Consider the following 16,653-nt stretch of genomic DNA (forward strand, 5'->3'; position numbering starts at 1 on the left):
ATGCTCTCCTGTACTGGTAGGCCTTTGTTTTTGTTTTTGTCCCCCTCTTTGTGGATAAGACTTGGTAACAGTAAGTGAGCTTTAGTTGCATTGATCTAACGAGTAAAGACCACCAACACCGTTATTGTTTGAGGTGGACATTCTCGACACATGCCATTGAAACCTTTCTTTGAAATCGACAACAAACTAAGAAACCACAGAAACCAGTTTCCAGATACAGGTTTGAACATTTATGTTCTCACGGTTATGCAGCAATGATTTAGTTAGTAGGCCTCGAGGCAGGGGAGAACAAACACAGATCTAGTTTGGCCATTAATTACCTTGTTTCTCATGTAACATTATATATTATAAACTCACATGTTTTGTTTTTGAAAGAACTTTGAAAGGATTTGACTGATTATTACATTATTCATTAAACACATCTGACTACATCATTCACTGTTTCTCTCACCACAATTCCATATTCAGATACTCTACCAACACATGTAATATTTGATAAACATATTGCAAGCTGCTGCTCTCATTATAACATCATTCTACTGTATATACTCAGTAGAGAAGGCCTGTGTCGGACCACAGAGCTGTTTCTCTGCTTTTTGGCCTTTAGTGGGCGCCACTCCAATCAGTTTTTGTTATATCCATCCTCTGCAGTGCTTCTGAGTCCAAGGCAAACATGTGTGTGTCATCGGTCATGCTTGTGTGTTTGAAGTATTTATTTATCTGTACTCCCCCTCTGTGCCCTGTAGTTAATATTATGTTACTGTCCAATAATTAAAGTAAACTAGTTCGACAGCCAAAATAGAGTGTGGCATTGTACAAAGTTAAAACATAATTGTTAATTATTAACTCTGCGACAAGCAATAACGCCACAAGGGAAACAAACTCATTAATGCATATTTTTAATAACACCGCAGGTAGACACATTTCAAATTCATAAAAGCAGTTTTGAAGAAATCCTAAAATCATAACAAATTAAATCTGCCACCATTTAACCCTCCGAATTTTTTTAAAAAACTTGCAGACTTTTAGTACATCAAGTCCTTTGAGCATCAGATCTGAAACCATTGCAACTGGTTGAGGGGTACACACACTTCAACCTGTTTCATAGGGTCAGGTGTGAACATGTTAACTCATCTTGGATGACAAACCAGCTTAAGTGGATTTGAAGTTTCTTTGTGCAACATTACCCAATTATAAGACTAAAAGCTGCGCCATATTTATAAAAATTCTACAAACGAAATTCAAAAAGGTTTAAGTGATTGACGTTAACACATACAACACGGTTGGCTACATGTGATAAGAAACTGGCTTTACTTTAAGGAGAATACATGACCCTTTGTGTTTGAAAAAGGTGAACAACAGATGCAACATATGTAGATGTACATGTTGATATAATATTGATATATTGGTGAACTGCCAAGCAACAATGTTTGTTATGAACAAAGCTTTTATTTTTCAAGTTTTGAGATTACATTTAAGGAGCCAGTACATAAGAGTATGTTGATCTGTTACATTTAACAATCCGTCATCATCTTTCTGATCCAGGGAAGGTATTTTGATACATCTGTGTACACATTGGGCCTATTTGGGTATCTGCAGTTCTTGCTCCAGTTGTAAGACACAACACCAGCTGCCTTCCCGTTGCACACCAGAGGACCCCCAGAATCACCCTGTGAGGAGGAAGAAGCTATATTAGTTCATTTGCTTTCTAATAACCTTTTTATAATGAGACCATACCCCTATGACAGGAAAGGAAGCATACCTGACAGAATCCTTTATCTGTGCCATATCCACCAGCACAGATAACGTTTTCAGGAAGCATGTTAGGCCATTTGCTCTTACAGACATCCAGGTCAACAATGGGCACATTCACCATTTGCAGCTCATCAGGTTCACCAACACTTGTTAGGCCCCATCCAGCTACAGTGCACGTTTCTATATTTGTAATCTTAGTCTCAGTTTCTGGAAGTGAAATTGGCTGCAATCTTTGGTTCAGTTGAGCTTTCTTGGACAGCTGGAGAAACAAAATCACAAGAGAAAATTAGTGAAAATAACAGAGGTCTGATATGGGGATACTTCTTATCCCCATATCAGACCTCAAGCTTGAAAATAGTTGCTTGAAAATGAAGCTGCTCATAGGATTGATGTAAATGCTTTGTTGTTTTAACGGTTTTGTTGAGACTAAAAGTGAATTTAACAGAACATCAAATTACTGGAACTCTACTTACTTTGAGGAGCATGATGTCCGACCCCTCTTCAACTTTCTCATAACATCGATGCTTGCATTTCTTCACACTGTATCTCATTGTGTCATCAATATTCTTGAGATTGTGGGTACCAAGAACAACACTTGTAGGATTCCTAAGCAAATGATCATCAGGAGGCAATCAGTAGTGTTTATTAATAGCTGCTGCATGTTTTGCAAAAATAAGGTTCTTTGGATTGGTCCAATAACATTAATAATTGAGTATTGAAAGAGCAAAGGTAACTCACCCATCATCACAATGTGCAGCAGTGACCACAAAGTCTTCATTGATGAGGAATCCTCCACAGATATGTTTGTTTCTGCTGTTCTGAACCGAGGCCATAAACAGCATTTTGTTCTCCGGGACCTTTTCACCATTTATGATTTCACTACCAAGAGCTGAAAATAAGTAAAAGGTCATAGGTTCATTTCAGTTAATGATTGAGGCATAATAAACAGAGTTCGGAGTATTACCATTTTGTCCGAGAGATGTCAGGACCTGAAAAAGCAGAAGTTTGTGTAGAGCATGCATGATGCCTGCAAGACAATTGACTTGCCTTTGTTCTTCAGGGCATTAAGTTGATCCTTTTATGCAGCACTTTGTCTGATTAACACATAGATTATTTTGAATTCTGACCACATCCACATGCAATGTTTGCCTGCAAGTTTGCACTAACATATTTCATCAGTCAGCATTTTGCCGTTGTTTTTGTTTTGTTGGAGCAGCCCACTCAAACCTTTCTTGTGAAATCTGCAACAAACCAGCTGAACCACAGAAACTGGTTTCGTGCTTCACTTCTGAGCTAACATCAAAGTTGTGAAACAAATACTATTTAATCACTTTGATCAAAATTTCACAGAAAAATTATCTAAATGTAAAATCTAAATTGGGGGTGAATGGCCGCTTCCTTCATATCAATCCAAACTATATCTGCAAAGTCTTGAGACTGCATGTGACACGGTTGCTTAAGGTGACAAAATCTATCCACAGACACACAAGTACTAATAGGTATATGTTCATTTAGTAGAGTCCTTTTCATTTGCTCTATACAAATAACATTTATGATAAATATAATCTTAAATTGACCCTGTTCTATATTAAAAGCTAACATGTTGGGGACATGACTGTGATGGTTCTGTTTTGTTTTGGTTTTGTTGTGCTTTTTTTGTGTTTTCTTCTGTCTCCCCCCACCCTTCTCTGTTTTCCTCTGCTGGGCTGGTGTGTGACAGAGAGTTGGCTGGCTCCTCCCAGCAGCAGACGAGGCACACCTGTTTCCACTCACCTCTTCACCTGTTGATTTAAAAGCCCGGTCCTCATGCCACTTCCCTGCCAGATAATTCCTTTGTGTTCGACCCTCCGGTGTCTCGCTGCTCTCCTCGTCCCTGTGATCTCTTCGCCTGGATTTTTGCCTCCTGTCCCTGACGTCTCCGTGCCAGCCAGCTTCCTGCCTCCACTGCCGTTTACTGTGCCTCTGCTTAAAATAAACTTTTAGTTTTTGACCATCTCTCTCTCTAAGTCTTTTGCTTTGGGGTCCAATATCTCTAGGCGGTAACAATGACCAAGTAATGTGACTGCATTCATCAAAATCTGCACATACCTTAAAAACTTAAATGATCTGCACAGCCACAGTTAATGTTCAATGTCTCCAGACAGACATGAATTAATCTAATGTTACAGCAGGTTGAAAGGATATTGAAAAAATAAACAAAATGAATATGCAGTGCAAATGTTAGGCCTTTACTCGAATATGGAGATTTCTTAAAAGGCCCAACCAGTCACTTAATGACATTAATAACTAAGGATTTCATGTCTTGTAAGAAAGTAAATTCTAATAATTAAAAGATAAAAATGTATGTAAATGTGCTCTTTCTAAAGAATAAAAACACTTCCTTCAAGGCCGCATTACAAACTAGATATCCGGCACCTGCCCTCGGCATATATACGTTTTTAATATTATGTTGTTTGGCACCTATAATTCTCCTTATTTCTTAGTGATACCTTTTGTATTTGGCTATTGTGTTTGTGATTTGGAGGTATTTTATCCTGGGGTTATTTCATGACCTTGGCATTTCTGTTTCCTGTTTTATTTTGTAAAAAGCACTCACCTTGTTTCATTGACTTCCTGTTTATGTTGTTTTCCACTTTATGTGATTGTTGATGTGCTTCCACTGTATTTGTTCTTAAATGTCTTTTATTTCATTTTGTAAAGCGCTTTGGGTTGCCGTGTGCTGAAAGGTGCTGTATAAATAAACTTGCCTTCCAACTGTTCTCCTTCAGTGCGTTGTTAATGTTCCCTTGTGTGGTTCGCCACAGTGCTCGTCACTACTTTAATCCTCTTCTACCCCGTTGATGTTCTCCCTGTTTGTTCTAAGTTTAGTTTACTCTTTCTTGTTTTTGTTTTTTTCAAGCTCCCTTTTTTTGTTATCTTGAGCAGTTTTAGCTCCTGTGTGCTTCTGTCTTGCAGTATGAGTGTCGGCTCTCTACATGATATTAGTACTGGTTTTAGAGCCTTCCCAATATTCTCCTCCGACTGCGGGTTTCCTGGACATGCTCTCCTGTACTGGTAGGCCTTTGTTTTTGTTTTTGTCCCCTTATTTGTGGATAAGACTTGGTAACAGTAAGTGAGCTTTAGTTGCATTGATCTAACGAGTAAAGACCACCAACACCGTTATTGTTTGAGGTGGACATTCTCGACACATGCCACTGAAACCTTTCTTTGAAATCGACAACAAACTTAGAAACCACAGAAACCAGTTTCCAGATACAGGTTTGAACATTTATGTTCTCACGGTTAGCAATGATTTAGTTAGTAGGCCTCGATGCAGGGGAGAACAAACACAGATCTAGTCAGAACATTAATTACCTTGCTTCTCATGTAACATTATATATTATAAATTCACATTTTGTTTTTGAAAGAACTTTGATGAAAGGATTCGACTGATTATTACGTTATTCATTATACACATCTGACTACATTATTCACTGTTTTGTTCTCATCACAAATCTATATTCAGATACAGTAACAAAAAAGGCTATATTTGATAAACATAAATGCAAGCTGTTGCTCTCATAACATCATTCTACATATACTCAGTAGAGAAGGCCTGTGTCGGACCACAGAGCTGCAGAGTTTCTCTGCTTTTTGACCATTAGTGGGCGCTAATAGGACATTTTCTGTTACATGTAGGTTGTTGCAGGAGGCCTACATTCAAACTTTGGTATAGGAAATGACATGTATGTACAGTTGTCATTTGTTGTCTGAGAATAAGTTATTATTTTGTTATTTATATTCTCACTTGTGGTGAGTGAGTGATGAGTGAGAGAGAGAGAGACTGCCCTTTGTACATGTAGCTGTGGCTGACAATACATAATGTTATTATGAATACATTTGCCTCCGAGTCCTGCATGAACTGCATAGACTGTATTTTAACGTTGGTCATATGGTGGTACTTGGAGAGCCAACTATTTTCTCAGGTGGTAGGCCTACTTGGTGTAAAAAGGTTGAGAACCACTGCTGTAGATTATGTTACAGTCCAATAATTAAAGTAAACTAGTTCGACAGCCAAAATAGAGTGTGGCATTCTACAAAGTTAAAACATAATTGTTTAAGGTCCCATGTCATGCTTTTCTGGTTATTACCCGTCCCCTTGTGTGTTACGTAGCTTTTTATGCATGTAAACCGTCTGCAAAGTCACAAACCCTCAAAGTACACCATGTAGCGAGTAAAACTCTAACACAGAAAAGACTTGTCTATGCTGCCCCAGAACGCCTCGTTGGGGATTTTTCTTTTTCCATTTTTTTCTTGCTGACCAGTGACCACAAAAGTCTTTATTGATGAGGAATCCTTTATTGATGAGGAATCCTCCACAGATATGTTTGTTTTCTGCTGTTCTGCGCTTGCAGCAAACTGAACCTGTTGTCTTTGGGTGTCGTGTCGACCCTTTTTATAAACCAGTTCCCTCAGTCAGCGACCCTGTGCAAACTTTAAATGTGTTAAAGTGATGAGTGCATGTGGTAATAAAGAAATGACACCTCATGAAGTGTTGCAGATGTTTCAGTAAATATAAGGCCTGTGGTTCTGCGGCCTCCAAAGCCTGAAGCACATGAATTATGTGAACAGCATGGCTGAGTTTTCACATGGTCAACAATTTATTCTCTACAACATTTGATGTCATTTGCTTGAAGTGATCCTTTTTTATCTATTTAAATATCAAGTATTGTGCTTTTTCTGAAAATTCTGGGATATTCTTGTCACTGTTTGGATAATACTTATCCTTAATGTGACAAAATAAGCTTTAGTCACATTTAGTTGGATGAAATATGTGAAATATAATCAAAATTGTTTGGTATGGATCTACATTTCAGCTTTCACATTCGGGCTGTTGTCTTGTATTACTGCGATGTTGCACCATGCATGCAACAAGTTGCTGTAACCACAGTTTCCATCTCAAAGTCTGAGTGTCAGTATTATCACAGTCGAGTGTGAAGATAATTCTGTGAAAACATGTCAATGCTGACTGACAACTAATCTAAAAGAGAATTGTGGCTCATTAGTCAGTGTCTGACCAAAATGTATTATAGTCTTTTTTTGCTATTATCTGCTATAATCTACCCGATGTTCATTTTATATCTGACATTTTCAATCACGCGATTCTTTTAATTAATTAATACTTTTTGGACATTGCTGCACTGTTTGTGCATACTATTATGTGGCTAAGTCAAATGAACTTTGTCAGCCAAAAGAAAAGTGAGCTGATTTATCTGCTACAACCCAGACATTTCTTTGCATAGCGTTTCAATCTAGATGAACCACAGAAACCACAGTTTCCAACTAAAGATTTGAGTAGTGACGTTCCCACACTAGCAGTTATGAAACTAGAGCTCAATGATTTTATCATTGTTTAACAGCTACAGATGTATCAGTGCTATAAACACATATTTTGACTGGATACTAAAGGCCTCATGCAAACCCTTGACACTGTCTGGTGCTGCTGCTGCTGGTGACATTCTCTGCACCTCAAACTAGTACTAGTCCCATCTGACCTTTTTATTGTTTGTTCTTAAACATGTATTTGCCACCTTTACCATCGTCAACAAGTTGATTGAAAACATTTAGATTTGTTTTCTCCCTGCTCCTTTCCATCATGGCCTACAAAAACTGTGTAAAGAGTACATGTTTTGTTTTATAACAATTGCCATAAGTGGAATAAGCTAATAAATAAAAAAAGCAATGTATCTGCATCTATAGTTCAAATCAAATATTGATGATATATACAATATTTTAGAATGGAGCGTCTACATAATGAACAGTTTAACTTATGGTAATATATTGAAGTATATTTTGATAAACTTTTTTTCTCTTCATATTAGGTACGGTTTCTTTGTACTGAGAAGTAAGATTGCCTCCCCTCTCTTCTCCCCTACAGCTCAATGGATACCTTTTTTTTTTATCATGCCAAGATAATGCATTTGCATATAACCCTATTGCTTTACTGTGTAAAGTGTCTTTGAGTTTCTTGATAAGCACTCTTTAAATAATGCAAGATGCAGCCTAAGGTGCTTTACAGATAGAAAATAAAGAAAGAGGAACATAAGTTATATCACAGAACCATAAAACAATACAACATTAACAGTTATACCTCTAAAATTACTCCAAATTAAAAGATAGGTCTTCAATTTACTTTTAAAAACTCCAATGGAGTTTGCTGTTCTAAGATCCAATGGGAAAAACATAAAGCAGCCTCCTCAGATGTCTTGTGTATTACTTTAGGTACTTCTAAAAGAAATGCATCGGAGGATCTGAGCGTCCTTGTTGGGTTATCAAAAGAAAGGCAGTCCCTGATGTGTGTAGGGCCCGGGTTATGGAAAGCCTTGTAAATAATTAAAAGCATTTTAAAATCAACTCGGAAAGACACCGGTAACCAGTGCAGTGATGCCCGCACAGGGAACATGTGATCCCTTTTTTCTGTGTTTGTTAAAATCCTGGTCGCAACAATCTGAATTAATTGCAATTTCTTTAAAGATTTTTTTGGAGACCACGAGAATTGCAGTAGTCCAAGCGACTATAAAAGCATGTAAAACAATTTCAGCTGAGTTAGATTTCTGATACTGTTTGCCATTTGTTTACATTAGTTCATTCTATTGAAGTGCGTTCTATGAGTGTTAAAAGTTGCTTATAATAATGCTTATAATCCTATGGTGACGTGACATGCTCAACCTCTCAAAGTGCCGGATCTCATTATTATGATTATTTAAACATACACAATGAATGTATACTGATGAAATAAACCTTGATAGACCAATCTGTGACACCACAAAGCCTCAATATTACAATGAATGTTTGCTGAAGTAAAACTTTTTCCTAAAAGAGATTCAAACCTCATGTGTTCGGATAAAGAGAAAACAACATTTGAGACATTTGCTTTATTTTGCTTTTCCATTAAAGAGCGAACACTGACAGAGCAGCTGAGACACAGCCTCCCCTCCTAAATACATTCAAAGTGTGCTGAAGCAAAGCTTTATGAAATTGTATATTAAGCTTTTTAATTGATGATACTGTTGATCCAGCCAAGGTATTGGGAGATCTCTGTGTAGACGTTGGGTTTATTTGGGTAGTCACAGTTTCTGTCGTAGTTGTAAGACACAACACCAACAGCTATCCCGTCGCACACCAGAGGACCACCACCATCACCCTGTGAACAAGGAATATTATTCATTATTGATTGTTTTATTTAAGATTTTTAAAGCATTTTTATACCAGCTTACATTTGACATCAACAAAGAGAAATCATACCTGACAGAAGCCTTTGTGGCTGCCATAACCGCCGGCACAGATAACATCGGAAGGAAAAGAAGGACCCCATGACTGAGAGCATGTGTTCAGGTTTATGACAGACACATCCACCTCCATCAGCCTATCAACAACTCCACCACCAGTCTCTGTTTTACCCCATCCAGCTACATGGCAGATTTTCTTTTCTTGAATGTGCATATTAGAAGGAGGAAGGGCAATGATTTGTTTTTTGTTCCCGGCAACTTTCCTCGTCAGCTGGAGATGAACAAAATCTCAAAGTAAATCTCACAAAACTAGCAATGTCTGTAATATAAGATAATACTTTTTTATTCTTCAGACTTCAATGTAACAAAAAATGACTGAATATGAAGCTGAAAGTTACATTATTAATTTGATCCAAAAAAAACGTACTTACTTTGAGGAGCATGATGTCATAACCTCCGGCTACTTGTGTATAGGATTCGTGTTTGTAGCTCTTTTCAATGTATCTTACATTTTCATCACCAACGTTGAGGAGATTGTGAGTGCCAACAACGACCCTGTCCGGTACCCTGAATGAAAGATAATATTCAATATTGAAGATAACATTTAAAAATAAAGGTGGCTAATATATCTTGAAGACTTTTCAAATTGCTTTCTAATTGAATGATTCAAAGATAGCGGATAAAGGAATTTATACTCACACGGCGCTACACTGCGCAGCAGTGAGCACAAAGTCTTCCCTGATCAGGAATCCTCCGCACACATGTTTCTCGTTTTTTTGCAGGGAGACTAAAAACTCGTACGTATCATCTGGGGCTATTGCTTTTGGGATTATACTACCATCTGCTGAAATAAGTAAAGGGTCATAGGTTAATTTCAGTTAGTGATTGGAGCATAATAAACAGAGTTCGGAGTATTACCATTTTGTCCGAGAGATGTCAGGACCTGAAAAAGCAGGAGTTTGTGCAAAGCATGCATGATGCCTGCAAGACAATTGACTTGCCTTTGATCTTCGGGGCATTAAGTTGATCCTTTTATGCAGCACTTTGTCTCATTAAAGGCCCCATGTCATGGCCATTTCTATTGATCATAATTCCATTGTTGAGGTCTACTAGAATAGATTTCGATTGTTACATTTTCCAAACTCACATTGGTTTTCTCATACAGCATCTCTGTATAGTATGTGTATTCACTCTGTCCTAAACGGCTTGTTGGAGCTCCTGCCCCCTCCCTCCCTATGAGCCCACTGTGCTCTGATTGGTCAGCTCGCCCACTCTGTTATGATTAGTCCACCACCGTTACAGCGGAACATCAGTGTTTATGTTTTACAATGGCGTTTGTTAGCAACCAGAAAAGGACACCAGTTATAACAAACAGATGAGATTGCTGCATGGGCTCGCTGCTCCGCCCTGTGAGGCTCGAGGAGAGGACAGTGTGAGGTGGATTACTGGTGTCGTTTCCTGGTTGCTGCTCAGCCTGAGCACCGCGGTGTCCACTGGCATGGCACTTGGTCTATATCCAGCATGCAGGGAAACACAGCAGGAAATCCACCTCACACTGTCCGGACTCGTGAGCTGCTCGGGAGTCCACCCTGGCAGAGGGTGTGCCTATTGTTCTATAGCTGTGTGCCAATTGGTCCATTTGGACTTAGTGACGTCAATAGGAATGGAAATGGAAAGAGAAAAATCTACAACGAGGCGTTCTGGGGCAGCATAGACACGTCTTTTCTGTGTTCAAGTTTTACTCGCTACAGGGTGTACTTTGAGGGTTTGTAACTTTGCAGACTGTTTACATGCCGAAAAAGCTACATAACACACAAGGGGACGGGTAATAACAGGAAAAGCAAATTATGGGACCTTTAACACATCAATTATTTTGAATTCTGTCAGTTTGCCTGCAATGTTTGCACTAACATATTTCATTAGTCCCCATTTTGCCGTTGTTTTTTTGTTGTTAAAGCAGCCCACTCAAACCTTTCTTGTGAAATCTGCAACAAACCAGCTGAACCACAGAAACTGGTTTCCTGCTTCACTTCTGAGCTAACATCAAAGTTGTAAAACAAATACTATTTAATCACTTTGATCATCATTTCACAGAAAAATGATCTAAATGTAAAATCTAAATTGGGGGTGAATGGCCGCTTCCTTCATATCAATCCAAACTGTATCCGCAAAGTCTTGAGACTGCATGTGACACGGTTGCTTAAGGTGACAAAATCTATCCACAGACACACGAGTACTAGGTATATGTTAATTTAGTAGAGTCCTTTTCATTTGCTCTATACAAATAACATTTATGATAAATATAATCTTAAATTATAAGACCCTGTATTAAAAGCTAACATGTTGGGGACATGACCAAGTGATGCGACTGCATTCATCAACATCTGCACATATCTTTAAAACTTAAATGATCTGCACAGCCACAGTTAATGTTCAATGTTTCCAGACAGACATTAATTAATCTAATGTTACAGCAGGTTGGAAACCAGGCATAACAGTTATGGTTGAAAGGATATGGAAAAAATAAACAAAATGAATATGCAGTGCAAATGTTAGGCCTTTACTCGAATATGAAGATTTCTTAAAAGGCCCAACCAGTCACTTAATGACATTAATAACTAAGGATTTCATGTCTTGTAAGAAAGTAAATTCTAATAAAGATAAAAATGTATGTAAATGTCCTCTTTCTAAAGAATAAAAAACACTTCATTCAAGGCAGCATTACAAACTAGATATCCGGCACCTGCCCTCGGCATATATACGTTTTTAATATGATGTTGTTTGGCACCTATAACTCTCCTTATTTCTTAGTGATACCTTTTGTATTTGGCTATTGTGTTGCTGATTTGGAGGTATTTTATCCTGGGGTTATTTCATGACCTTGGCATTTCTGTTTCCTGTTTTATTTTGTAAAAAGCACTCACCTTGTTTCATTGACTTCCTGTTTATGTGGTTTCCCACTTTATGTGAGTGTTGGCCTCGTCCTGATTGGATCCACCTGTGTGTATCTTGAATCATGAACTGAATGCCTGCAATACAATTGTTCCAGTAATCTACAGGGTCGTTGGACAGCTACAGTGACCTCTTGTCTAGCATTTAAGGCAGGGTTAGTGAGCATGGGCAAATCAATGGTAACATCAGCTGTGCCACTGATTTTAATGATGTCTCAAAGTGAGGTGTTCAGACTTTATCCGTGAAAACATTCATGAAATATGCCCTTTTTCGTAAAAGGATGGTTGGATTACAAAACACGTGTAACTTTCAAAACAGGCTTTCATAATAGATGCAAGAAACGTTTAGTGTTAAAGACAACGGCCATATTGAGGCCCACAACGCTTTAAGGGTTAACATTGCTGTATGTGTCACAGTGTACAAGATTACAATTTAATGTTAAAGTTGTTTAGCATAGGTGGACATTTTGAAAAAAAAGCTATGAATAGACTTTTCCTGGTTCCACCCCTGGTACATTTCAGCCTCTGTCAGAAGTGTGAGTGTGTGTGAGTGTGTGTGTGTGTGTGTGTGTGTGTGTGTGTGTGTGTGTGTGTGTGTGTGTGTGTGTGTGTGTGTGTGTGTGTGACGATCCATGTTGGCATGTTTTGTTTTAATGAGCAATTTGGTTGGTAGACTAGTAAAATGCAACTGTAAGATACCCATATTCATTAAAGTGACAGAGACAAAAGTGTGTGTGTGTGTGTGTGTGTGTGTGTGTGTGTGTGTGTGTGTGTGTGTGTGTGTGTGTGTGTGTGTGTGTGTGTGTGTGTGTGTGTGTGTGTGTGTGTGTGTGTGTGTGTGTGTGTGACAGACAGACAGACAGACAGACAGACAGACGAATTCTTACAAACTTGTGTTTTATTTTAATGTTAGTGCTTAGATTTAACTCTTGCAAATTGTTGAAAGAATTATTTATTACCTCTTTTCAATAGGTTACATCACATGTATGTGAACAAGAGCTTCATTGAAGAAATAATGTGGTTTAGTGTAATGCAACACATGGTAGACAGAAACGCGAGAGCAGTGGCGGAGCCAGGACATTTTCAGTGGGGTGGCCAGGATAGAACCAGTGATCATTTTGGGGTGGCATTGAAATCACTATTATATGAACATAAAAATACATCTCACTAGAAAAGAAGGGGTTATTTAAGGCACCTACAACACACCTCTACATTATTTGGAATTAAGTGGTGGAATAGATCAAATAATATTCAGTATATCTAACTATTTTTTTCGTATTCCCGCAGGCAAAGTATCAACGAAGCTTACATTATACAAATGTAATGCAATATACAGACTATTTAGCTTATGATGATCAGCAGCACTATGAGCTCATTCTCTCAGTGTATCATCAGGAATACAGTGACACACGGCCACCACCCAGCTCCGCCACTGAGAGACTCATATCTTCAAGTAAAGTGTCATACAACGTGTCTTATCGTCTTGGTATACTGCTGTATGCCAGACACATATGCAAACAGCGTTTCAAGTGGCTGCCCTTTGCCATTTTTTAGGAAAATAGGAAATAAATAAATAACAATAAATATAATACTACGAATACTATCATTCACAACCCTTTCTCTTTCCTGAATGATCATTCTCCATAATGTACGTGATTTACCAATAGTAGGACTGTTTCATTTTTAATCTATTATATTACATTATCTCATTTATAGTCTAATGGGATGGTATCCATATCTTGGAACCTGGAATAGCTTCTTAGCAATGTCATAGGACCTTCACTATGGTTTGCTGACGTTATATAGCTTCATTGAGCAATATAGAACATCAACATGTTATATGCATATTATATTTATATATATATATTTTTTTTAAATAACTTATTTATTTCCTGTTAGGTTAAAACACAAGTTAATTTCTTTCTTTCATTGTTTTTAACACACTTCTTCTGTAAAAATCTTCTTACCATTTAATACTTTGTCGATCCAGGAACGGTATTTTGAGATATCAATGTAGACGTTGGGTGAACCTGGGAAGGAACATTTGTCGTCGACAGTCGCAATTCCAACAGCTTTCCCTTTGCACACGAGGGGTCCACCCGCATCACTCTGTGAGCAGGAAATATCTTTATTTGTTAAAAAGATTATGCATGATGTTATACCTTCTTTTGGAATAAGAAACAAATGTATCTAACATACCTTACAAAATCCTCCCTCGTCTGTTGTCTGTTTTCCACCTGTACAGATAGCATTGGCACGAAGTCCAGGAATCTGCACTTTGCAAGCCTTCGGGCTGATGACAGTCACGTTCACCACATGGAGCTTATCGTCATAATCAGATCCATCGTTCTCCACTGGACCCCATCCAGCTAATTGGCACTTTTCATTTTCTTTTACATCCGTTTCAGGGTCTTGAAGTTGAATTTCTTCTGGTAGATCTTCTGGTTTTGTTCGATAGATCTTGAGACGAATAAAATCAAAAAGCAGTTTTTCAAAACACAGTCCTACTCTACTACAAATGTGTTTGTTGGAGCACATGAGTCACTTAAATAAAGGTTATTACGAGCAGTATTACAGTAAATCAACCGGTTTTTGGTTGTGCTGTGTAAATATTATAAGCAGGAATATTTAATACTATTTGCTTCCCCCCGTTTATTTACATTTACCCTCACTGAATTAAACTCAGTTGTTTAATTTTCTTCAAACCAAGGGACTACTGGGCTGAATAAACTTACTTCAATGAGCATGATGTCAGTCCCAATTCCAGGTGGGGGTTTGCGTGTGGATTTAATTTGTTCTTTTATTTTAGAGCCAGGTTGCGTGAGATTGTGGGTGCCGAGAACAACAAATATTTTTCCTTTTTCATCACTGAAAAAGACATCAGTGACAGGTTATCGTTGTATTTTGTAAAGTTGTGACAACACAGAACATGCTTTTTACATCAAACAACAAAACAAGCTAGAAAAGGAGTAACTTACAATTTACACCCCCCATGGGTGACAACAACATGTTTGCTGACAAGGAATCCTCCACATATGTGTTCACCGTCTTCCTGCACCGATACCATATACTTCATCAAAGTATCGTCTGCAATTTTCCCCTTTATGATTTTACTTCCAAGTACTGTAAATTAAAAAAAAGAATAACAAAGAGATAAAACTAGTTATTATCTAATTTTCAGGGTGAAGAAAAGTCATCAGAGCAATTTACCGTTTTGATCTTGGCATGCCAGAAGAAAAAGAAGCAGAATCTTGTAGAGCCCACGCATCGTGGCGACAGGATGATCAGCCCGCTGTCAAGTGGAACCTTTTTACTGCAGAGTTCGAACTACACAATATGATTGCCATCTATTTATCTTCACTTCCAACCACATCCTGCGGGAGATGCTATTTTGCAACATTGCAAAGAACATACATCATGTAAATACCAACAAGTCCTCCAACTCATACGACCAAATGGGTCGATTGTTCAAGCGCTTAATACGACCTATAATTACGTTTTAAAGTTTTCGGCCTCTAGTGCTCCCGTTGAATGCAAACGTTACAGAGGGTCGTTTATTCACAAATAACCTGTGTTTGAATTGGGCCGGTACTCAGCCGCCGGCCGCCGACGGCACGTCATGACGCATGACAACAAATATGCCCAGCGTACCTCTAGGTACGCTGGGCATATTTGTCCGAAAAGACAGCGGTTGTCGCCGGACAAGGAGCCGACTGCAAATACAGAAAATGCTGTGCCTGTGTTAGAAATTGTGTCTGACGGGGAGCCTTCTCGAGCCTCCTGCTCCAAGTTCTGCATCCCATAAACCACCGTCTGGATTCCCCTGTGTCCTCCCTGGCAGCTCCATTGATTCCCTCTCACCTTTCCTGCTGAAAGATGAGTGTACTCAGGGACGAGGAGTCATTTAACCAGCCGCCAGTAGGAGTCAGGCTTTACTTTCTTTTATATCCATAAAGAAAAAGTAAATCTGTTTACAGTTCTGTTTCATATGGATGTTGAGAGGTATCCATATATCTCTTCATTTTGCTCTCAAAGACTTTGAGAGCAAAATGAAGAGATACATTGAGTCAAAAGTCAAAGTGCACCAGATTGATGCATTTAACTTCAATATTTAAAAAAAAATCTTCCCGGGGGAGCACGCCCCCGGACCCCCCTAGAGGGTGTCAGGTCCACTCCCCACTTATAAAAATAGCACTTTACCACTGCACCCCCTCTAATCTCAGATGCACCCTGAGTCATTTTGTTTAAGTACAGTGAGCCTTTCTAAAATATACAGCAAAGAGACAAACCCACCAGCATTATAGGATATACTATGACTTTGAGCCAAATTCTTGTTTTTGGGCTGTATAAATAAATTGACTTGAAACAGTTGCTGATTTAGAGTACTGGCACCTTTTTTATTCCAATTCAAGCACTGCAAATAACCCTCTCTGTAAAATCCTAAATTGTAGGATAGTTTGGTCATCAAAATGCTTTTTGATTAGATTTCTAGCGAGAAGTGTATATTGTACTTTTAGAATCCACTTCCACTCGATATGTAGGATCTATAGTTTGATAGATATTACAAAGATGATTTGAAGTTTCGTCAGGAGAACGTGTATATGCGGCAAGCTTCCATGTAAAGTTGCGGGTTGAAAACAGTATTTCCGGTCTCGACGTTTTCATAATAAAACCAATGA

General features: G+C 38.4%; 2 protein-coding genes across 3 annotated transcripts; both read right to left on the bottom strand.

Annotated features, from left to right (window-relative positions):
• Window positions 1-1,011: 1,011 nt before the first annotated feature.
• On the bottom strand, window positions 1,012-10,012 carry LOC117496134 (mast cell protease 1A-like). Of its 2 annotated transcripts, none has more exons than XM_034147842.1 (5): window positions 9,942-10,012; window positions 2,494-2,644; window positions 2,229-2,361; window positions 1,763-2,014; window positions 1,012-1,670 (listed from the first exon to the last, which is right to left on the bottom strand). In XM_034147842.1, exons 1-5 carry the CDS (start codon window positions 9,997-9,999, stop codon window positions 1,515-1,517), a joined length of 750 nt encoding a protein of 249 aa, XP_034003733.1. In that variant the 5' UTR covers window positions 10,000-10,012; the 3' UTR covers window positions 1,012-1,514. The 2 variants fall into 2 exon arrangements, with proteins under 2 accessions (XP_034003733.1, XP_034003732.1); XM_034147841.1 differs by lacking the exon at window positions 9,942-10,012 and adding an exon at window positions 2,720-2,829.
• On the bottom strand, window positions 8,655-15,346 carry LOC117496122 (plasminogen-like). Its single transcript, XM_034147825.1, has 9 exons — window positions 15,185-15,346; window positions 14,953-15,097; window positions 14,710-14,842; window positions 14,174-14,434; window positions 13,942-14,083; window positions 9,723-9,867; window positions 9,455-9,590; window positions 9,040-9,294; window positions 8,655-8,938 (listed from the first exon to the last, which is right to left on the bottom strand). Exons 1-9 carry the CDS (start codon window positions 15,240-15,242, stop codon window positions 8,789-8,791), a joined length of 1,425 nt encoding a protein of 474 aa, XP_034003716.1. The 5' UTR covers window positions 15,243-15,346; the 3' UTR covers window positions 8,655-8,788.
• Window positions 15,347-16,653: the final 1,307 nt, after the last annotated feature.

The sequence above is a fragment of the Trematomus bernacchii genome, unplaced genomic scaffold (genome assembly GCF_902827165.1).
Source record: "Trematomus bernacchii unplaced genomic scaffold, fTreBer1.1, whole genome shotgun sequence".
In the NCBI taxonomy this organism is placed as follows: Eukaryota; Metazoa; Chordata; class Actinopteri; order Perciformes; family Nototheniidae; genus Trematomus; species Trematomus bernacchii.